The following is a 24820-nucleotide window of genomic DNA, read 5'->3' as shown; positions in this document are numbered from 1 at the left end:
TTAATTTTTTATTCATTAACACTCTATACTTATTATTAACCCTTTAGCTGCTCATGTTCTCGGCCCTTAGTGACGACGTGACAGCGACAGGACAAGTTGCTGTTTCCACTTCCTGTTTGACCAAATCTAGATTTTATGTCTCTAAAAAAAAAAACATCATCACACCAGACAGAATCTGAGCTGTTTCTCAACGTGTCCCTTTAACCTGGTGGTGCATTCACAGACCTCTGCTGTGTGTTTTTTTTAAAGGGATAGTTCAACATTTTGGCAAATTGGCCCATTGCCATAATCCCTATAGTCATAGCAGTAGGTTCATTACCTTTAATTGTAGGTGTAAGCTATTTTCAGTACGGCGGAGCGCAGCAGCAGGCTGCTCAGAGCTACGCTATGGAGGCTAATGGAATTTCTTGGTTTCCCTCATCAAACTCATCAAATTCAACATCCCAAAACTCCACAGCGCTTTTGTAGACAAGTTGTGACCTGCACAACCACCACGCTATGAGATAATGACGGAACGATACGAAACGGAGCCGTTTTCGAGGTAAATACAGGGTAAATACAGAGTCTGCTTGCTGAAAAACTGTCCCTGAACGCAACGCGCATCAGCGGTTTTGTATGAATTTACCTCGAAAACGGCTCCGTTTCGTATCGTTCCGTCATTATCTCATAGCGTGGTGGTTGTGCAGCTCACAACTTGTCTACAAAAGCGCTGTGGAGTTTTGGGATTTTGTATTTGATGAGTTTGATGAGGGAAACCAAGAAATTCCCTTAGCCTCCATAGCGTAGCTCTGAGCAGCCAGCTGCTGCGCTCCGCTGTACTAAAAATAGCTTACACCTACAATTAAAGGTAACAAACCTACTGCTATGACTATAGCAATTATGGCAATGGGCCAATTTGCCAAAATGTTGAACTATCCCTTTAACCCCTCCCTGTATGCAGAGTGGTTTTTCAACATGCCGATCCACTCCCAGACTTTAAACCCTTTAAAAACAGCAGCTGCCTCGCCTCCCGACGGACTCAAGTCGTCGTCGTCGTCGTCGTCGTCGTTGTTGCTCCAAACATCATACAGTAACAACTAGGGGTGGGCAAAAATATCGATATGGCAATGTATCGCGATACTTTACACCGCGATACGATATCGATATTCAATATTTAAATATCGATTTATTTCTTTTTCAAATAATAAATCATGTTTCAGACGTAAATCCAGTACGACTTCCGCACCTCTGCTCCGCGAGGTGTCACTGTACTGCTGCCTCAGACAGTGTAGTCTACTTGCCAGCCCATAGGGCCCCATTGTGAACCCGGAAATGTTGAGTACCCCAAAGTTTTATGTTAGAAATATGTAGTATGGGTCCCCAGTATTCAGAAACTGCCGGATGCTAACTTATATATATTGGGCAATTAGCACAATTGACACAATTAGCATAAATTAGCATAATTGCCTATATGGGCAATATTTCAACAAAACTGACTTGGCTGATCTGGGCAATATTGGAGTGGTTTTAGGGGTTATTGATGATGCTGAATCCATTTCTAACATTTTCAAAATTCATAATGGCTGTCTAAACCGGAAGTGACCAGATTTAAACCGCCAGTGGGCTGATTTTGATGGATTTCAAAATCTGGTCACTTCCGGTTTAGACAGCCATTTTGAATTTTGAAAATGTCAGAAATGGATTCAGCATCATCAATAACCCCTAAAACCACTCCAATATTTCCCAGATCAGCCAAGTCAATTTTGCTGAAATATTGCCCATATAGGCAACTATGCTAATTTATGCTAATTATGTCAATTGTGCTAATTGCCCAATATTTATAAGTTAGCATCCGGCAGTTTCTGAATACTGGGGACCCATACTATATATTTCTAACATAAAACTTTGGGGTACTCAACATTTCTGGGTACTCATTTTTGGCAAGTAGACTAGTGTGTTGTACATGCAAATATGTTGTTGTAACTTGCACTTGTATAAAATGGCATGGATAATTTGAATTACATTGTTTTGACTCAGTTTGTCCCATGAATTATCACTATCATCTGATGTACATACAACTTGGATTTTAAGATGCATAATGCCTTTTACATTTTTCAGTGAACTATGTAAAAAAAATTTGGATATCGCAATATCGTATCGTATCGTGACTCAAGTATCGTGATGCGTATCGTATCGTGAGGTCCTTGGCAACGCCCACCCCTAGTAACAACTCTCATGTCTTTAACACTGAGTCCTGAACTCAACAGGCCATGGGCGACTGTCTCACTGCCGCTCCTCCGTTCCTCATGTGTTTGCCGTCGCCCTCTCCCTGCGTCGTCTCGGCCTCGGGGGGTCCGTTGGCGGCGGCGTCCTTCAGGGAGGCGATGGTGTTGGGGATGAGGCTGTCCAGCTCCGCTCGGTTCCCCGTCTGCAGGAGCCACTCGTGGAACTTCACCTCCACCAACTCCTGGAACTGGCGCTTCTGCTCCCTTCAACAAAACAAAACAAACAGAAACAACTCAGAGTTAAAGCCACTTGAAATGAAATTTAAGACCAACTTCATAATAAACACAAATGCAGAAAAAAAACACCACATCAATTACATAATAATCTACTTGCCAGCCCATAGGGCCCCATTGTGAACCCGGAAATGTTGAGTACCCCAAAGTTTTATGTTAGAAATATGTAGTATGGGTCCCCAGTATTCAGAAACTGTCGGATGCTAACTTATATATATTGGGCAATTAGCAAAACTGACATAATTAGCATAAATTAGCATAATTGCCTATATGGGCAATATTTCAACAACTGCTTGGCTGATCTGGGCAATATTGGAGTGGTTTTAGGGGTTATTGATATGCTGAATCCATTTCTGACATTTTCAAAATTCAAAATGGCTGTCTAAACCGGAAGTGACCAGATCTTAACCGCCAGTGGGCCGATTTTGATGGATTTCAAAATCTGGTCACTTCCGGTTTAGACAGCCATTTTGGATTTTGAAAATGTTAGAAATGGATTCAGCATCATCAATAACCCCTAAAACCACTCCAATATTGCCCAGATCAGCCAAGTCAATTTTGTTGAAATATCGCCCATATAGGCAATTATGCTAATTTATGCTAATTATGTCAATTATGCTAATTGCCCAATATATATAAGTTAGCATCCAGCAGTTTCTGAATACTGGGGACCCATACTATCTATTTCTAACATAAAACTTTGGGGTACGCAACATTTCCGGGTACTCATTGTTGGCAAGTAGACTATAAGGTTAGGGACAATTTGACCCACTTTCCTCTGTGATCCAAGGTAAAGTGACTGCTACATGAACATCGGATTGTGTCTCTTTCCAGCTTTCCTTTCAAAATAAATGCATAAAAAGTCAGAAAAAAAAAAAAAAACACTGACTCGGGAGCTGGAGGCGGTGAGAAATTTAGCGTTGACGGCCGCCACTAACTTCTCTATGTCGAAATGTTACCAATTATTTTGAGATTTGAGACTAATTACAACCATACAATACCACTTACCATGTGTTAACATTTTTAAGACGTTTGAAAAATGTATTTAAGACATTTTAATGCCAATTAAGACCTTGTTTTTAAAAGAAAAGATTATGATAAAGATTTTTATTCTGTGGGTAATGGGGGCGGGACTAGATCAGCTTTTGCTTCTCCCGCTTTCCCTTTCGGCCATGTGTATTGTATTATTTGAACTAAGATGAAGTGTGATGATGATGATTTAAATTGACATGCCCGAAATAAACAAATTGATTATGATTATTAATGAATTTAATGCCTTTTAAGACTTTTTAAGGATCCGTAAGAACCCTGTAAGAAAACCGTTCTCCTCATGTTCGTACACTAGAGAACTTGTTCTTCTTATCACCAAATGAGGCTGCTCTCTCTCTCTCTCTCTGACAGCTGATTTTTAAATACCATGAATGGAAAGCATAAGAAACGTCCAGATCTGGATGTTTCTTATGCTTTCCATTCATATTGCTGTTATTTCAAGCAAAAAAGAAAAAGATGCGGTTAAATGCAATTAACTCAGGAAATTTTGAGATTACCGGTAATTGCGATTAAAAATTGTAATCGTTTGACAGCCCTAGTTAGTACACATCGTAGCCATAAATGCTACGGTTCTAATAATTGACATAATAATTTATTTTGGTGTTTTGGTTTTTCGTGGAATTTCACCTCCACCAACTCCTGGAACTGGTGCTTCTGCTCCCTTCAACAAAACAAACAGAAACAACTCAGAGGTGAACGACAGAGCGGGGGCACGAGGCCGAGGCCGGACGTGTGTGTGTGTGATCATATCCTAATATAGAAATCAATGGGTGGTGGAGACAGTCAGAGCCTGCAGCCAGTTTTCTGACACTAATGAACGCATCATATCTGCAGCTGATTGATCTGTGGGAGAAACTTTCCACTGACAGCAGCAGCAGCAGCAGCAGCAGCAGCAGCAGCTTTAACAGCAGCAGCAGCAGCAGCAACACGACAGGAGGAGAAATGGTTTTATCAGAGGAAGCTGCACTAAATAAACACAGAGAACACTTCTTAAAAACACCCTGAAATCCTCTCCTGAAGGTTTTTACAGTTTTCTCGGTCTAATGCTATGAGTTAATTAAACCTCAATGACCAAACTAAAATGTAAAAATATAGGTGCTTCCGACTCTGTCTTAACAGTATGTAATCATAAATTGGCTGATATTCTCAAACAATTTTACAATGATCCCTAAAATATGGTTCAAGCATTTTAGATAAATCTGTGTTGGTGCAAATTAATTTTGCTTTGGGGATTAATAAAGTCATTCTTATTGTCATTAGAGGCTCAATGTTTTTACAGTTTAACAATAAATAACTTTTATTATTTTAAATGTCCTCAGTGCAGCTCTGCAGTGAACTCATGGCAAATAAAATGTCATTAAAATAAATGAAAATAACTTTTGTTTTTAAATGATTTGATTTGGTCTAAACAGCAGTGAAACTGTTAATGGTCTCCCTGGAAACGGCGGAATTTTTCAAAACCAGAGTTTGGTAACGTTCCACTGTTTCCGTGGAGACGCGAGCCCTCGCCATGGCAACAGTGGAACGTAACCAAACTCAAATCTTCTGTCGCTTCGACTCAGGAAACGAATCTACAGCTGAAATATGGAGGAACAAAGATAACATGAAAAGGGCTATTTCTGTATAAATAAATTAATCCTGATATAAATATTTAAATACATCAATAAAAAACCCATAAAAAAAAACATGTATTTTAGTAATGAAAAAGGCTATTTCTGTATTTTTACATTTATTTATTTCTACATTTCTAGTTATTTAGCCAGACTGATGTTAGGGCCGCCCACTCAGTAACATATGGACGCAGAAATACAGAAATAAATGTAGAAATATATAAATAACTAAATAAATAAAATGATTTGGAAATACCTAAATAAATATAAACGTAGAAATAACTAAATAAATGAATGAATGTAGAAATAACTAAATGTATTTATTTACTTATCTATTATACTTATGTCATTTATGTTGCCATGACAACAGCAGTTTCTGATGATGTCAGATTAAGGTGCAGAAGAAAACGCTGGTCGACTCGCCCCGGCATTTCCACCATTAATTATAATAACAAAATAACCATGGAGACAAAACCATATATTTATCTAAAATGGGCCCATTAACAAGTGGTAACGTAGATTCATCCACATTAAAGGTTGAATATGTAGAATATTTATTAAAAGCTATATTTTTTCAAAAATAATACATCCATGGGGCCTTTAGAGGGGTACAGAATGAAAGTATTGCTTTTCCACAAAAAATTTTTTTTTATTCTGAATTATTATTTTTAATTTTTTTGACGGGCTCGACAATGACTTTCTGTCAACGTTCTGTTTACATTCGTACCTGCCTGTAGCCGACACGTGGCTCAGTTCTCCGCTGTTTTCCTGCCTCCTCCCGGTCCTATGCGTTTGTTTCCAACCAAGCCTTTTAATAATCAATCGGTGGATCAATGGATTATCATATACTTGTTAGGATGGGTGTATTTGTGTAGTCTTATCTGTGTAGTAGTCTTAAACACGTTTATCGTCGCGGACTTTCGGTGCCACGGAGCTCCTTTTTTTTTTTTTTTTTTTCCAACTTGACGAGAGCAGTGACAGCGGAGGCTCTGAGCAGCAGCGGTGTGGAAGGCAGAGAGCCTCCACTGTCCCTGTAACAAGCTACAAGTCATTTATTATGCTGTTAATGACGGTAAAAATGAAACATAAGGTAAATATCCTGCTTAGCTCTCCTCCTCCTGTCTGTCCTCTGATCAGAGCGGAGTCCCTAGCAACGGCCCGTTTTACCTAGCAACGGTCTGGCAATCGACTGCTGGAATTCTTTTTCTGTTGTTGTTCTTGTATTTCTACATAGTCAACCTTTAATATGAGACTTTTTTATTGTCGCGGAATTTTTGGTTCTGCCGCTGGAGAAACTCCTGGTTGTCCCTTTAAATAAATAAAATGATTTGGAAATACCTAAATAAATATAAATGTAGAAATAACTAAATAAAGGTCGAAATGCATAAATAAATAAATGTAGAAATATATAAATAAGTAAATAAATGAATGTATTTATTTACTTATTTATTATACTTATGTCATTTATGTTGCCATGACAACAGCAGTTTCTGACGAGCTCAGTCAGATTAAGGAGCAGATTCTAGCTCTATAAATAAAGTTTGGATTGGTTTTGTATAGTAACTGTGTGCGATGTTGCGTGTAGCAGTGACGGGGACTGACTTGTTGAGCCGCGCCTCGGTCACCGTCCTCTGCCAGCTCTGGATCCTCTTGTGCTGGTGGTCCAGCGCGGCCTGGTAGAGGGGGGGCAGCCCCCCCGGCACCTCGCAGCTGTCCCCCTCCATGCCGAAGGGGACGACCAGCGCGTGGAACTCCTGCGGCGGCAGCAGGCGGTAGCCGGCGGCGGCGTCCGGGTTAGCTGCTGCAGCGGCGGCGGCGGCGTGGTGGCTGTCGGTGCCGAGCAGCAGCGGCCGGTCCCAGGCGTTGGGCACCACGGCCAGGCCGACGCTCGCCATGTGGTCCTCCAGCGACGGGTAGAAGGTGTGGAAGGGCCCCAGCGTGATGTCCGTGTTGCCGGGCAACAGCAGCGGGCGGGTGGGGGTCAGCACGTGGAGCGTGCAGCGCGACGACGCCCCCACCGCCACGCGGCCCGCCACGCACACCAAGCGCACGTTGTGGCAGCCGTGGACGTGGACGCTGGTCTCCACCGGACCCAGAACCACCGTGCTGTCGCGACACTTGTCCAGGCTGACCGACCTGGAGGACGAGGGACACAGGAGACGTGAAGCGACTCACAGCAACTCAACAACTTTAGGAGCACAAGCTGAAAGTTTAGGAGCGCACATTGTAATGGGGCTTGTGTTTATTAGGGCTGGGCCGATACGCTTTTGTGCCGATTCGATTCTCTAACGATTTTTGGGTCCCGATTCGATTTAAAGCAGAAGTGAGTGATATATTTGTGTTAATATAAGTCTTAAATAGTTATATCTTCCGACAGCAATCACTTACATAGAGTGTTTGGTCTGAAACACGGGTCTGTCAGTCCCTCTGCTCTGCTCTGAGCCGAAGAGAAAACATTTATCGTATCCTACAGTTTTTATCCAATGAGGAGAGAGAACGGCATGCAGGGCTGTGTGTGCAGCCAAGGAACGCCGTGAATGTGGCGACGTAGGGACGAGGACTGTTATGGTGCGTTCAAGGAAACTCGTATTTTTCCGACTGTGAAGTGGTACCAGTTCGATCTGGTACGAGTTCACGGGTCAGAAGTTACGAGTGGCCGTTATAGTGACTTTCACCGGTAAAACAGGTCGGAAAAACACGAGTGGGTTGCCTGGAACGCTACAAAGTCGTAAGTTGTGACTTGAAGCTGTAATTTACGGTTTCAAAAGCCTGCCTGGAACGCAGCATTAGCGAAAACGACCGGATCACTCACTTCTGCTTTAAATTGCGATTCTGATTAAACAAGTATTGCGATTTTATATTTCAATTATTGTGATTTTCTTTCCTTAAACAAGAGCAGGTTGAACCAAACACTTGACAATACATCGTAAGTCATAAAAAACAATACACACATCACATCAGTTTGTCTGTTGTGTTCGTTTGTTCACATAGATATCTGTGAACAAACGAACACAACAGGCCGGTTTGACTTTGTCGAGTGTAATGGCACAGAAAGAATACATGATCGTACAATAAAGATTGGTCGTCCCAAAAAAAAAAAAAAAAATTTGAAAAAAAACCCGATTCTCATATGAGAATTGGGTTTTAAAAATCGCCAAATTTTTTTTTTTTACGTTAACATGAACTTCAGTCGTTCTAGTTCTGGTCGGATTAAGGCTGCGTTCATAACAACTCGGAGGTCGGAATTCCCAACTCGGAAATTTCCGACTTCCGAGTTGTCTTGAACGCAGCATTAGACCGTAGTTAGTTTCTTTGGTAACCGTAGTGAGTGTGTGTTGACCTGAGGGGGGAGAGCAGGTAGATGAAGGCGTCTGAGCACCGGTGGATCTTGATGTTTGCTCCCGTCAGCCGGTCCGACGTCTTGGCCAGAGTCTGTCTCAACACCTGGGACATCAGCACCATCTTACTGCCGGCCGGCGCCATGTGGGTGTTCCTGGCTATCTTAGCCCTCTTCATGGCCCCCTCCACTGCAACACACACACATTACATACATTATACATTACATTACTAATTATTTCCACAAAGTATCTATTAAAATATGAACAATTATTAAAGTGTTTGAAATATATAAGTCATTAAAGCAGATATCAGTGGAATGTTTTTGTTAATATAAGTCCTAAATAGTCCTATTTTCCGTCAGCAATCACTTACATGAAGTATTTCAGCCTAAACACGAGTCTCTCCGTCACTCTGCTCTGCTGTAACCCGAGGAGAAAATTTTCCTTGTGGGATACAAGTGTTATCCAATGAGGAGAGAGAACGGCATGAAGGGCTGTGTGTGCAGCCAAGGGATGCGCGTGAATGTGGTGACGTAGCACGAGGACCAATTGATGCCTGACAAGGGCGGGGGCTGCTAACTCATGGTGCGTTCAAAGAAACTCGTACTTTGTGTTTTTCCTTCCTGTGAAGTCATACCAGTTCGATCTGGTACGAGTTCACGGGTCGGAAGTTACGAGTGGCCGTTATAGGGAACTTTCACAGACAACAGGATGGTAAAAACACGAGCTACGGGTTACCTGGAACGCTACCAAGTCGTAGTTGTGACTTGAAGCTGTAACTTACGGTTTCAAAAGCCTGCCTTGAACGCAGCATTAGCCGAAACGGCCGTGAAGCTGATATCTGCTTTAATTGTCATCTATACCAAATATTTAAAGGGACAACGAGGAGTTTCTCCATCGGCAGAACGAAAAATTCCGCGACAATAAAAAAGTCTCATATTAATGTGGATGAATCTACGTCACCACTTGTTAATGGTCCATTTTAGATAAATCTATGGTTTTGTCTCTATGGTTATTTTGTTATTATTAGTGGTGGTGGAAATGCTGGGCGAGCCGACCAGCGTTTCTTCACTTTCGGTTTCGTGGCGAGTCATGAGAATAACGCCGCCGAATCTCCGTTTATGGTGGGAACTACGACGGTATGTGATCGTCTTCCAACCTCTGACTTTAATTCTTGATGAATGAAAACATGAGTCTGTCTTGCGCCGGTCAAAGAATTTCACGGTGCGGAGGCTCATAAATGTAGTGAGAAAACACTTCGCTTTAACAAAACTCCTGGTTGTCCCTTTAAGTTAATTTTAATCTTTTTTTTTTATTATTACAAATGACACTGACTGACTCTAACATTTAAATTCCTACCAATTCAACGTTACGTATGGACCGCTATCTGAGCATTTACCTTCACTTTGGTGCCACATCTGCCAATGCAGTTCCGACATCATCTTTTTTTGGAAAGTGACAGTATTTAGGAATCTTTACGATCAATTAATTGTGGCGTTTAATACCGGGATTAATTGTGAAAACAAGTAATTGTGACATTCCTAGTAGAGACAATACACATCACACTCACACACACACCTTGCTGGGCCCAGGCGAGCTTCTTGCCCGAGTGCAGGCAGGCGGTGATGCCGAAGGGGTTGAGGCTGAGGCGGCGCTGCAGGCAGGACAGCAGCTGGTGCAGCGGGAAGCAGCGGCTCTGGGGGCAGAAGCCGGCCGGGGTCTGCAGCGGGCTGCGGGTCAGCAGCCTGTGGACCGGCTGCACCACTTTACCAGGACCGGCCCAGCCCTCCAGCAGCAGAGCCAGGCTGCGCAACGCCTCCACGGAGATCTGACCCCACACCAGGACCAGACACAGACACAGGGCAGAGATTACAGTTTTTCTCGATTATTCACACACATTTTCTGAAAGCATCCCTCATACTCTCAGAACTCTACACACAAATCCAAAAAACATACACACAACGGGCAAAACCCCTAACTTCTCCTGCAAAATGAAACTTTACATTCAAAACAATGGGCCTCATTCACGAACCGTTCTTAAAGGGATAGTTCAACATTTTGGCAAATTGGCCTATTGCCATAATCGCTATAGTCATAGCAGTAGGTTCGTTACCTTTATTTGTCGGTGCAAGCTATTTTTAGAACGGAGGAGCGGAGCGGCGAGCTGCTCAGAGCTACGCTACGGAGGCTCATGGAATTTCTTGGTTTCCCTCATCAAACTCATCAAATACAAAATCCCAAAACTCCAAAACGCTTTCGTGGACAAGTTGTGACCTGCACAATCACCACGCTATGAGATAATAATGGAACGTTACGAAACGGAGCCGTTTTCGAGGTAAATACAGAGTCTGCTTGCTGAAAAACTGTCCCTGAACGCAACGCGCATCAGCGGTTTTGCATGAATTTACCTCTAAAAGGCAAGGCAAGGCAAGGCAAGGCAAGGCAATTTTATTTGTATAGCCCGTTTTTACAAACAGTTTGTCTCAAAGGGCTTTACAACAAAAACAACTCTGTCTCGTAACGTTCTATTATTATCTCATAGCGTGGTGAATGTGCAGCTCACAACTTGTCCACGAAAGCGTTTTGGAGTTTTGGGGTTGTGTATTTGATGAGTTTGATGAGGGAAACCAAGAAATTCCATTAGCCTCCATAGCGTAGCTCTGAGCAGCCTGCCGCTCTGCTCCTCCGTTCTAAAAATAGCTTGCACCGACAAATAAGGGTAACGAACCTACTGCTATGACTATAGGGGTTATGGCAATGGGCCAATTTGCCAAAATGTTGAACTATCCCTTTAAGAACAAATTTGTTCTCAAGTCCTACTTACGAAGTTTTTACGAAGATTGTGGCATTCATGAATGTTTTCTTATCCAGAATTTGTTCTTAACTAAGAACAAAATCTACGAACAGTCAGGAGTATACTTACGCACTTTTAGGTGCTGAGACTTCTGCAAAAATAACCGATTATAGCGTTTTCTTTTGTTCTGCAGTTGTATGATATTATATGATTTGAATAAGAATTATGTTCTTATGATGTTTTTAATAATCATATATATCAATAATAATAATTGACAAATCATTGCAGTTTCTTAAAAAAACATTATAGACACTTAATTCATATCAGTTGTGTTCTTATGCCAACTCCTCGTAAGTTGAGGGCGTGTGCCAGGTGAGTCTAATTAACATATGATTAGCATAGGTAACAGCCCCGTCAATGCCCGTAAAAGGGCATGAGACTGCAGGGCCGTGTGCACACAGAACCCACAGGCACTGAGCAGAGAAGGTGAAGTGAGAAAGAAAGTTGAAATGCTCCAATGAAAATCTGGGAGGGAGCAGCAGACTCCAAACGTAAAAATAACTTAAGTAGTGAAGTGGCGCTACTGCGGCAGGAATGAGACAAAGAAACAAACAAAAGGCTTATATTTAGTTTATATTTTTATATTTATATTTAGTAGCGTCAGCAGTGGATGCAGCTCTTCGGGTTGTTATCAGAGACCACACTCTCACGTGTGCCATCATAAATATCATCATATTATCACATATGAAAAACTGTTGCAAAAAAAAAAATCATATCGGCAGCTGTATGCCCCCCCCCCCCCCCCCCCCCCCCCCTCCCAAAAAAAAGTGTCTATAATGTTTTTAAGAGACTGCAATGATTTGTCAATTATTATTATTAATATATATGATTATTAAAAACATCATAAAAGATAAGAAAATAATTCTTATTCAAATCATATAATATCATACAACTGCAGAACAAAAGAAAACGCTATAATCGGTTATTTTTGCAGAAGTCTCAGCACTTAAAAGTGCGTAAGTATACTCCTGACTGTTCTTAGATTTTGTTCTTAGTCAAGAACTAATTCTGGATAAGAAAACATTCATGAATGCCACAATCTTCGTAAAAACTTCGTAAGTAGGATTTGAGAACAAATTTGTTCTTAAGAACGGTTCGTGAATGAGGCCCATTGTTTTTTCTCACAAGTCGACTCTTAGCAGTGTTTTTAGAAGGAACTCCAAGAGGCTTGATAAATACGACCCCAAGCGTCAGGATGCTTGACTCTCATTAAATCTTTAACTCTGTAATAATTGATTTGTTCGACGAAGTGGAAGCAGCAGAAACTAATTATGAACACAACACTGACGAAGATGTTGAGCTCACACCTGGCAGTCTCTCAGGGCCTGTCCGGACTGGGACAGCTGCCCCGGCTCCACCAGCAGCTCCAGGATCTCAGCCAGGTGGCTCTGGACGAAGGACAGGTGAGCCTGGTCGTCCCAGTTCTGCACAACACAGACACAGACACACACACACACACACACACACACACACACACACACACACACACACACACACACACACACACACACACACACACACAGAGACACAGACACAGACACACACACACACACACACACACACACACACACACACACACACACACACACACACACACACACACACACACACACACACACACACACACACACACACACACACACACACACACACACACACACACACACACACACACACACACACAGAGACACAGACACAGACACAAAAACCAAAACAACTGTGAGCCGAGCTTTGGACTGCACCACGTCGACGCTTTTCACCTGCAGGATAAGCACCAGGCTTTGTAGCCATGTATTAAAGGTGAATACACAGTAACTTAATGTCAATTTACCTAATGTAACACTGAACTGGTAGGAATTTAAATGTTAGCGTGTTATTTGTAAAAAAAAAAATTTAAAACATTTAAAAAAAGATTTAAAAAAACATAAAACATTTGAATACCTCAAATGTTTGTCCTTCTGGGTCAAATTGACCCAATCTGTTCCCTTCCTCCATCCTTCCTTCTTTCCTTTCTTTCTCCCTTCCTTCTTTCCACAATCCTTTTTTCCTTCCTTCCTTCTTCCTTCCTTCCTTGACCGGATCTGTTCCCTCCCTTCCTTCCTTCCTTCCTTCCTTCCTTCCTTCCTTCCTTCCTTCCTTCCTTCCTTCCTTCCTTCCTTCCTTCCTTCCTTCCTTCCTTCCTTCCTTCCTGCCCTTCGTCCTTACTTCTTCCTTCCTATTTGACCCAATTGACCCAATCTTTTCCCTCCCTCCATCTATCTTTCATTAATTTTTCCCTTCCTTCTTTCCTCCCATCTTTCCCTTTGTCCTTCCTTCCTTCTTTCCCTTCGTCCTTCCTTCTTTCCTCCCATCTTTCCCCCGTCCTTCCTTCCTTCCTTGACCCAGGAGGACAACAGGAGGGTTAAAAAAATGATTTAATAAAATAACCGTGATTATTTCTCCGACAGTAATGGTACCAAGAACATCTATAACGGTGACGTCCCTACAGAACAATGTCTAAACTTTAAATACAGTATGTTATTATAACTCTGTCCTTTAAGAGGGCCAGCCAGTCAGCACCTTGTTCTGGGAGCTGGTCTTGGCCTCGCGGTCCGACGGCGAGGGGCAGCGGGTGCGGTGGAGGCTGGGCCACTCCTCTCCGATCAGCGAAGTGCGCAGCGACACACGGTTCAGCTGCTGGATGTAGAGGAAGAGGAGGAACTGCAGCGTGTCCACGGACAGCTGGAGGACACGAGGAGGAGGAGGAGGAGGAGGAGGAGGAGGAGGAGAGGGTTAGATTACAGTCTCTGGTAATATAACAAAGGTGCAGTTGTTACCAGGTAATCTGATCTGATGTTGGATCATGGATTTGTAGCCTCGTAAACCAGCCTCTCTCCTGGAAACGCATTTCATTTCATTTCTGAGGGAGAGTCTGACCTCATTCCTCCTGTGAGCGTATGAACTGGGCGGGAGTAGTAGCGTTGACCGACAGACAACCCCATTCAGCCAATCAGCAAGTTGGTTGTTTTAAATGTGCTTCATAAATAAATTGTGACTTGACTTGACTTGACTTGGTGTATCAAACTTTTGCCGAATCCAGTTGGAAGAACAGAGAAAACGTCTTTTCCTTCAAGAAACTCAACAAGCGCCGACTCTCCGCTCTTGTTCAGGGTTTATACAGGAATCTTGAAGTTCATTTTAAAACCTTTTTAAGACTTTTTCAAGACTTTCTCAATATTTTTCAACACCTCGCCGCCACTTCAAGCTGTAACTACGTATTTACATCAGTGGGTACGTTTACATGGACAGTTTCAAACGGTTTCAGAAAGGTTTGGTTTAGATCAATCTGTTTGAAGATTTCAGCTTGAGCGTATACATGGGTTACAAAGTAAGCTGGTTGGGTGTTTACATGCGCCGACGAAACAAACGCTTCGAATGTGCCCGCAGCCGTGACCGTGAGTGATTGCGTTACTATGGTTACAACAGTATTGATTATGGAAGTGCTACAGCTGTGTGGCCGAAATACATCGTTTGTTGAGCACAGTCTTTGCTGTTATAATATTTGTCTGTATTAAACAGCAGCGTGGCATGTTCCTCATTTTAGCAGGAAAAGAAGAGAGAGCCTCTTTCCACTTGGTGTCCGAAAATTCATGCAGAGAGAGGAGGAGGAGGAGGAGGAGGAGGAGGAGGAGGAGGAGGAAGCGGTGCGCCGCCGGTGTTGTGCCGAAAAGAGACTACCTGCAGAAAAACGACTGCCAGGGCAGGCGGTCTCTTTTCGGCACAACACCGGCGGCGCCCCGCTTCCTCCTCCTCCTCCTCCTCCTCCTCCTCCTCCTCCTCCTCCTCCTCCTCCTCCTCCTCCTCCTCCTCCTCCTCCTCCTCCTCCTCCTCCTCCTCCTCCTCCTCCTCCTCCTCCTCCTCCTCCTCCTCCTCCTCCTCCTCCTCCTCCTCCTCCTCTCTCTGCATGAATTTTCGGACACCAAGTGGAAACAGAACTTCCGTATGACCCGCCAGTCCGTTATGAAATTTCTTGCTCGACATTTTCCCATATTACACGGAGTCCCCCTCTGAGCAGAGCAATGCGAGGGGGGACAACGCCACTACTCGAAGTGCTGTGGTCGGGATGCGCTCCGACATCTCAGCAGTTCGTGAATACGTGTCAATACTGCGAGCTGACATGGCCAAAACTCGGGAGGATATGGCCAAGTTAAACGCGGCAAAGGCTGCAGAAGAGATGGATGAATAAAAGAAAAAGGCAAAAAAAAAAAAAAAAAGAGGGCTCTCACACCATCCCTACAAATAATACACTGGACTTTGCTCGCTGTCGATTGGACCATTCTGTGACTTTGTGACATGTCAGGCTACAGGAAGAGACTGTTGTTCACTCATGATTGGAAATATGGACACATGTGCAAACACACACGTAATCTATATGTACTGTCTAGAGCTAGACTGCAGCTCTATGTGCTACCTACTGCTGTAACATGTTATGTCAAAATGTCATAAGTAAAAGAATGCTATATCAAAATGTAAAAAAAAAAAAAAGAAAAAACAAACGAAAATATTATGATATGATCTGCACACTACCTATTGCTGTAACATGTTATGTCAAATGTCATAAGTAAAAGAATGTTATATCAAAATGTAAAAAAGCAAAAACAAAAGAAAAAGATTATTATATGATCTGATTATGAAAAAGATTTTATTCTGTGGGTAATGGGGGCGGGACTAGATAAGCTTTTGCTTCTCCCGCTTTCCCTTTCGGCCATGTGTATTGTATTACTCGAACTAAGATGAAGTGTGATGATGATGATTTAAATTGACATGCCCGAAATAAACAAATTGATTGATTGATTGATTGATTGATTGACATTTTCACTTGAGTGACAGCCAGGCAGGCACGGCTCGTACGTGCTCAAGCGTGCGTGCGTGCGTGCGTGCGTATGTACGTCAGGTCCTGAACGAACGCAGCCAGGGATCAACCCGTTTCAAGTGTGTACATGACAGACAGATCTCTTTAGAAAAGGTTTAAACCACCCCCTTCAATCTGGTTGGAATTTCAACCGGTTTGGGGTAATTGAAACGGTTTGAGGTGTTTACATGAAGTATTTTCAATCGGTTTGGTCTCCCAAACCTTTCTGAAACCGATTGAAACTGTCCATGTAAACGTACCCAGTGACACTTTTAACGTAATAACAGGTTTAGTTTGTGATAAAGACTATATAGACCACTATGATACAACAGTATTCAAAATAGGCTGGGATAAGAAATAAAAGGCTAAGTTTAGTTTATAATAAAAAAAAACAAAAAAACATTGCTCAACTCTCAAAAAACCAAAACAACAATCTTCTTTTCTTTTTTATGTACCGGTTCATCTTTGTTTTTTAATAAAACGAATAAATTCACACACTTTCACAATGTTTTTTAGGACTCAAACTCTTGGACAGCTAATTCAGAAAAAAATACCTTCAATATTTAAGACTTTATAAAGTCGTGAAAAGACTTTTTAATACTTTTTAAGGGTCTTAATTTTCCCAAAATTGATTTATCACCTTTTAATACTTTTCAAGACCCCGCGGATACCCTGTTGTTTAACTGCTGTAATGGACGGTGTTTCAGTAAGAACTTCCCTTGTTGCTGTTTTTAGGCTGCTACTGCTAGATAATGTAGCTCCGCCATGTTTGTTGTGGTGAGAGTCGCGCAGTGTAGTGACGTTATCATCCGGGGCTTTGCACCAGTCGGTCCCCGATTGGCCAACGTGCTGTGTCAATCACAGAAGTCTGAGCGGCGACGCTGATTGGCTCGGCCTTCTGAGGGTTTCAGGCCAAACGCTCACAGCGGGAATGAGGTCAGAGTCTCCCTCAGAAATCAAAAGGAATTCACTTCCGCGAGAGGCTGGTTTACGAGGCTGATGGATCGGGTCAAATCTTGAATATGTGTTGTTTCAAAACTAAAACCAGATTCTGAGATCAGATCAGATCACGTGATCCAGTCTCAGTTTTAATCTGGATCAAACCCTCAGTTTGTGTTGGTCAGAACTTTTTAGTCGGATCGGGAAAACATCAGGATTATTCTGATCGCAGCAGTTTGGTGGATTCAGCAACAAAATGTTATTTTAATTGGTCAAATAAATAATATTTATAATGTAGTATATATACATTTAGAACACGGCTCTCTTGAATACTCGATTCTGATTGGTCAATCACCAATATTCTGCGGTGTTTATTTCTCGATAGACCACTGCGGAGCGGACCGTTGCTAGGGACTCCATAGCAGCGGACATGCAGATGCCGTTGCAACATGTTAAAATCTCTTTTACTCATTATTTTGTGTTACATTATTGAATGATTTAGTTGTAGGCCGTGTTCTAAGTGGGATAATGTATAGTTTACTTATTCATTTATATTTTGCACCTGATTTTTAAACCATTACAGTGATAAAGCAAATAAAATTAAACTTTTGATCATTCAACAAATTAAGAAATCTGAATGTTTTTTTTCCCCAATTACTGGACATTCAAATGAAATTTGAATTTTGAATTTTGAATTTGAAACGCTAAAAATATTCACAATGTATTTGAGTAATGTAAATTTGCTTTTTGTGGGTCAGATAATGTCTGGTTGTTTAAAAGATATTGAAGAAACAAGTGTCTACATGCTGCTGTTCTACGTGTTGTTTTCAGACCTGGAAATGTATAAAATCAAATTCCATACTTTTCCATACTGTAGGAACGCTGTAATACAAACCGATCAGCTTCAGTTTGACACACAGTCACATTTAAAACTCATTATCCGGATTTGTTGTAATCAGACTGATCCAATCCAACTGAGCTTTGAACAACTGGGATAAAAGTAAAGATGGATTACGTGATCCTGGATGGAAAAACACGGGATTTCATCATCCAGATCATTTAGATCCAGATGAAAGGTTGTGAACCTCTGACCTTGTTCCTCTGCTGGTCCAGCTCGCTCTTGGACGAGCACTGGGACAGAGTCTCGGCGCGCTCCAGCCGCTCCTCGGGGGCGTGGCCTATCAGCAGGTCGAAGGTCTCGAAGTAGAGCCAGGCCAGGTCTTCGGGCAGCTGCAGCTTCCCACAGGCGATGTGCCTCCACATGGCCCAGCCCAGCACGGGGAAGCAGCCGTCACGCGTCCGCACGTACGACGCCATCTTGCGGAGGTAGTGCAGGCTGAGTTTGGAGGAGGGGGCCACCTGGGAAAACACCGACTCCACCAGTTAAAGCAGATATCAGCTTCAAGGCCGTTTCGGCTAATGCTGCGTTCAAGGCAGGCTTTTGAAACCGTAAGTTACAGCTTCAAGTCACAACTACGACTTGGTAGCGTTCCAGGTAACCCGTAGCTCGTGTTTTTACCATCCTGTTGTCTGTGAAAGTTCCCTATAACGGCCACTCGTAACTTCCGACCCGTGAACTCGTACCAGATCGAACTGGTATGACTTCACAGGAAGGAAAAACACAAAGTACGAGTTTCTTTGAACGCACCATGAGTTAGCAGCCCCCGCCCTTGTCAGGCATCAATTGGTCCTCGTGCTACGTCACCACATTCACGCGCATCCCTTGGCTGCACACACAGCCCTTCATGCCGTTCTCTCTCCTCATTGGATAACACTTGTATCCCACAAGGAAAATTTTCTCCTCGGGTTACAGCAGAGCAGAGTGACGGAGAGACTCGTGTTTAGGCTGAAATACTTCATGTAAGTGATTGCTGACGGAAAATAGGACTATTTAGGACTTATATTAACAAAAACATTCCACTGATATCTGCTTTAAAGCCCCAGTGTGTAACTTATTTGGCTTTTTATCAGCAAAAATCAAACATGTCTTTCATAAATCCGTATTTCACTGAAGTGGAATCACAGCTGCATACAAATGAAAGCTTTCTGGTTCCTTAGAATGAGTTGTTACAAGTTGTTACAAATACACAAGTGTTGCATTCAGGTGCAGTCAGGCAGACGGCCGTCGGCAAACCAACCGGATGTCATTTTACTCCACCAGAGGAAGACGGTGAAACAATACCACATCACCATGACAACATGTTGTTTTGCCTCGTGCTGGCGGACCACTTGTTTATCCTGTTACATCAGGGCTCGACAGTGCGACAGTTTTGCTCGCATTTGCGAGTTGATAATAGCCCGTGCGAATAAAAAATTGCATTCAGTCGCATCAGTGCGACACGGACAGAAACTGCATGCACCGCTTTGCATGCTGTTTAACGTGAGCAGTATCCCCCCCCCCCCCCCCCCTGCCTGTTTGGTGATTTTGGCCGCCGCATTGATTAAAGCTTGGGGCCGTTCAGATGTAACGTCTTTTCCGCACATTACTTTCAAGGTAGACGCGCGTCATGCACGCCAAGGCGACACCGTAGCAGCGCACATTCGGTGCGACGCGCTTTTTTTCCGTGCACGTTCGACCTGCTTCTCCCTCCGGTACACGGTCTCGGGCTGTGTCTCTCCTACTGTTTCACACGGAGCTCTGCCCCAGGTGAAGGAAGCCAATAGGTGGAAAGACGTGGCCTCTGAGGCTACCGCGGAGCTATCAAAAAAAAAAAAAAAACGCTCGGTGGGAACAGCTGACATGTGGTCACAGTCTCACAGTGCAACATTCATTCATATAAACTTCAACCTCAAAGCTCCCTGTCTGACCTGTCCCCGAACATCACACAGGGGCAACATGGAGCTGCTTGTGTGACAGGTTGTTGAGTTTTATTAATTATTAATTAACATTATTAAAAGGGAAAAAAAAGGTGTTTTTACTGTTCTCAAATGTAAAAATGGGTCATGTTGGACCCTCAGCATTATTTAAGGCTTAAACGGCCTGCTAAAACATTTTTCATTGTGCTCCTAAAAAATCTTAGTGTAGAGCCCTGTATGTAATGTTCAGCTTTTTATACTGAGGGAAATATGGGTTCACTGCTCATCAATACCCCCACACCTGGGCCACATGCACACACATACAGCGCAAAACTAAAAACTAATATTGGTTGTAATAAATATTCTATTTTCTCACACATATTTGCATTGTTTGTCTTTCCTGATTTTTGTTAAGGCAAAGAGCCAGTTAAAACATTAAAAATGAGTCTACAGGGTTAGGATTATAGGCTAAATCTACTTTATTTGTTTGAAAATGATATTTTCACCAAAACTGCAAAATTTTTATTGTGCTACTAAAAAATGTTGTGTGCCACTAAATTTTTCAGCATGGTAGCACAGTGCTACTTGGAAAAAAGCTTAGCATCAAGCCCTGGTTACATGCAGTGTCTGTTGTCTGTCTGACGTCTGCCCCATTTCACGTGAATGCAACATCAAGAATACGTTCAGATATGCAACCGCACTGCTAGATGGGGGTGATTCCTACGCATTATCCCTTTAAATACATCCTCTGGACAATATCATTACATCACACACGAGTTATAAGTAGTGCACCCACCTGCAGAGCGCCCAGCAGGAAGGGCTCCATGCGCGGCCACACGCTCACACCGTCGGCCTCCATGTCTGCAGAGGAAACACAGTCACACATGGTGTTAGAGACCCCTCGTCTTCAATCTGTGGCTAAATGTACACAATGAATCCCCCCATTCCCTCCCCAACCCTCCATGTTCCTGATCCTAGAGGACAAGAAAGTACAAAAGAGAAAGTATTGTTGTGATAAGGAAGAAATAGAACAAGATAAAATAACTGAATTACCGTATTTTCCGCACTATAAGGCGCACTTAAAAGCCTTTAATTTTCTCAAAAAACGACAGTGCGCCTTATAATACGGAGCGCCTTATATATGGATCAATTGGTTAATTGGTTGATTCATACTCAGCTCCATCTAGGGGATGCATAACGTAACCCCAGTTTGACTGCAGTATCTCCTATTCTACCGTAGATGACCAAATAGTCGCCCGCGTGCAAATACGCGCCTGTGCTCTAATAGCCGCCGGGGTCCGAGCTCATTTGGTAAAATAAACGCCGGGGCAATTAAGTGTTTACCATAGCCTGCCTTGCACAGAAAAAAAGTTTTTTTTTAACAGCGTATCACCAGCTCTCACCTCTTCTGTCAGTCAGCCCCTCCTCTCGCTCTCTCTCGCATGCAGGCGCACACACACACACACACACACACAGACACACAAACACAGGTGCGCCAGCGGGATAGGTCGCGCTGGACTACTAATAGACAAAGACAAATAGATAAATGCGCTATGTTGAAATTACCGCGATCGACCCCCCCTCCCGCTATCGTTCATAACACTGCTCTGATCAGCTCCCTGTGTCGCGGTAACACAGTCTTTGTATTTATTGTCTGATGTCAATAACGATGTCGGGAGTAGTTTTGTTCCAGTGGTCCTATGGTGAGCTCCTTGTTCTTTGCATGATGGTCTGGTGCTGCTCATTGCTAAAATAAATTGTAGCCTGTTGCAAATACGCGCCTGGTTCTTATAAACGCCTGGGCTCCAAGTCGATTTAGCATATTAACTCATTGAGTGCCGCGCTCCTTTCCAAAGTTTTAGTCAAGTGTACCGGCAATTTAGACCATTTTTGACTTTTTATGTAGAGCCACAGTGTATTCTATATTATTGCCACCAACACATACTGTGGCTCAATTGAAAGGTTTACCTTAATGCTTCAAGTGGCCACAAACCGTTTGTTTCTACGTGCTTCTGTTCCTGAGAAAAGTCAAGCTAAACATGGCTGGGTTTCACCAAAATCCCTCCTTTTTTTCTAGAAAAGGAGATAGAGCGTCTTTTATGAAAGGTGCGCTGTTTGTGTCTGTCGCTCTTCTGACACTCGCATTTCTAGATCAAAGGGCTCGTATAAGATAAATATATACAACAGTTGTTGTTCTATTCACAAAACCACCATCGGGGGCGGGGGGGGCGCCACTAAACAACAATAACACAGACGCACCGTGCCGTGTCACAGCTTCTCCCCGCGGAGCGTGAGGGTCAGTCGGCCACCGCGGCTCGGGAAGACCGGTCCCGCCGGTGGTCGCGGTCCTTCTGTGGTACGGGTCGGTGATGCCGGTCTGCTTTGGCCCAGAGACCATCAGATTTTACCGCGGGAGGACTTTGGGGAGGACACGGTGTTGCTCCAGCTGAAGACCGGGCGGACTGTCGGCTGAGAGCTTCCTGTTTCTGCTCCGAGCAGCTGGAGCAGCTGGAGCAGCAGTGCAGGTGAGAGCAGAGCAGCTGCGGAGCAGCTGCTCTGCATCTGCATGCAGAACTCGTTTGCAGAAGCCGAGTTATGATAAAAACTTCCAGATCATGAGCTGTCATGTGACTTTGATCGTCATCTATTTCAGTTCTCCTCGTCGTAGAGTCCCCAAATTTACATATAATGTGTATTAAAGTGTCTATTTTCATAATTTAAAAAAAAAGCAAAAAACGTAAAATTACGTTTTCGGCACTCAACGCATGGGAACGAAAAACGAGAAATTACGCGGTTGGCACTCAATGAGTTAACTGCTACAAAATGGTCATCTACGTATATGCGCCTTATAATCCGGTGCGCCCTATGAAAACAGTTCTAAAATAGGCCATTCATTGAAGGTGCGTCTTATAATCCGGTGCGCCTTATAGTGCGGAAAATACGGTAATAGAATTCATTATAATTATAATAGTAAAATGTATTTATTAATAAATAAAATAAATAAAAGTAATAAAATAAAATAAAAAACAGCAATGGTTGGTAGTAAAGGTCGCAACACTGTTCATATTTAATGGTCAGTCACAGTCCCCAGGTCTCACATCAAATGGTCTGCTCTGGTCTTAGTTTTGTTATCTAGTCTTGGTCTTGGTTTTGTTATGCTCTAGTCTTGGTCTGCTCCTCAGCCTTTTTAAATCGAAGCTAAAGACGCACTTTTTTAGATTAGCATTTAACTCTGACTAGGGAAGTCCTGCTCTTAAGTGTATTATTTTTGCCTGTTTTTATTCTACTGTATGCACTGTTAGAGGGCCTTTAACACCCCGCAGCACTAGTAGCACTTTCTTGTGTCTTCTTGCAGCACTGTGGCACTTTCTTGGGTTTTTATGTATTATTTTTATGTATTATTTTATTGCCTTGATGTAAAGCACTTTGGGTACCGTCTGGCTACTGTAAAGTGCTATACAAATACATTTTGATTGATTGATTGCTCTGCTCTGGTCTTGGTTTTGTTATGCTCTAGTCTTGGTCTTGGTCTTGGTCTTGGTTTTGTTATGCTCTAGTCTTGGTCTGCTCTGCTCTGCTCTGGTCTTGGTCTTAGTCTTGGTTTTGTTATGCTCTGGTCTTGGTCTTGGTCTTGGTCTTGGTTTGGCTCTGCTCTAGTCTTGGTCCTGGTCTGGACTCGGTCTCTCTCAGGTCAGGTGGTCTTGACTACAACACTAGTCAAACACATAATACAGACATAGAGAGACCAGTGTAACAGACTGAAAACACATTATAAACTCTGGTTTACGTCTCCATTGTTGTAACTTCCTGTAACATACACACTACACAGTACAGTACGACTCCCATGCTCACTGCTCCCATGGCAACAGCGTCATCAGCACCTGTCAGGCATCACAATAAAGAAGTTTGACTCGAGCTAAGTTCAGTTAACAAACAAACCAGCCTGTGATAAACTAATATAGACACTGTGGTTGTAGTTATTTAGTTATTTAGTTAGTTAGTTAGTTAGTTGTGTGTTTTTGTTTCCTGTCAAAGTTAACTTTACCTCTCTAACCCCCTCCTCCCTCCTCCTCCCCTCCCTCTAGCGGTAACTTAGCAGCCGTTAGCCGCCGATGCTAACTGATGCTAACTGCTGCTGCTCGGTTCTTACCTCTTACTTTCAGCCTTTGTCCTCTTCCCGCCACGAGCTGGATCCGAGGTTCGAGTCCCACATCGGGGGAGAAGGAGCCGCCGGGTCCGGTCTCTGGTCTCTGGTCTCTGGTTCTGGTTCTGGTTCTAGTTCTGTCTGCGGTCCGCGGTGGTTCACAGACTCGCATCTGTAGATCGGAGCTTCCTATTTGGCGCCTCCTCTGAGCTCAGACTGATCTGACATCTGTTGCGCGCAGGCAGCTCTGGTCTCGGGGGCGCGCTTCATATGCTGCGTTCAGGCACAATGGGAACAGACAGAACAGACACAGCTTGTTCAAACTCTGGGTCTATGGAAAGCCATTTTAATTAGTCGTAATGAAATAAATAAATAAATAAATACATAAATATAGCCATGAAATGAGTCCCAAATTAAATAAATAAGATGATAAATAGATATAAATGAAATATAAATACATAGATTAATTTTTATTTTTATTTTTAAATAAATGTGACGTTATTAAATAAAAGTCGCCAGAAATAAATAAATGTGACGTTATGAAATAAAAGTATCAGGAAATAAATAAATGAGGCGTTAGAAAATAAAAGTCTCCCGAAAAAATAAAAATGTTGTTTTAAAAATAAAAATAAAAATTAATCTATGTATTTATATTTCATTTATATCTATTTATCATCTTATTTATTTAATTTGGGACTCA

General features: G+C 42.8%; 1 protein-coding gene across 2 annotated transcripts; it reads right to left on the bottom strand.

The window, feature by feature from the left end:
- Nucleotides 1-1910: 1910 nt before the first annotated feature.
- Nucleotides 1911-24242, bottom strand: tbccd1 (TBCC domain containing 1). 2 transcript variants are annotated; one of them, XM_083996398.1, is made up of 9 exons: nucleotides 24127-24242; nucleotides 20773-20837; nucleotides 18273-18539; nucleotides 13910-14071; nucleotides 12658-12774; nucleotides 10075-10324; nucleotides 8499-8685; nucleotides 6761-7294; nucleotides 1911-2468 (listed from the first exon to the last, which is right to left on the bottom strand). In XM_083996398.1, the coding sequence occupies exons 2-9, from the start codon at nucleotides 20833-20835 to the stop codon at nucleotides 2240-2242; spliced, it is 1809 nt and encodes a 602-aa protein (XP_083852524.1). In that variant the 5' UTR covers nucleotides 20836-20837; nucleotides 24127-24242; the 3' UTR covers nucleotides 1911-2239. The 2 variants fall into 2 exon arrangements, with proteins under 2 accessions (XP_083852524.1, XP_083852523.1); XM_083996397.1 differs by having other exon boundaries at nucleotides 24134-24242.
- Nucleotides 24243-24820: the final 578 nt, after the last annotated feature.

Source organism: Trachurus trachurus (assembly GCF_905171665.1).
Source record: "Trachurus trachurus genome assembly, chromosome: 21".
In the NCBI taxonomy this organism is placed as follows: Eukaryota; Metazoa; Chordata; class Actinopteri; order Carangiformes; family Carangidae; genus Trachurus; species Trachurus trachurus.
Note: the sequence above shows the minus strand (reverse complement) of the source record. Positions and strands in the feature narration are given on the sequence as shown.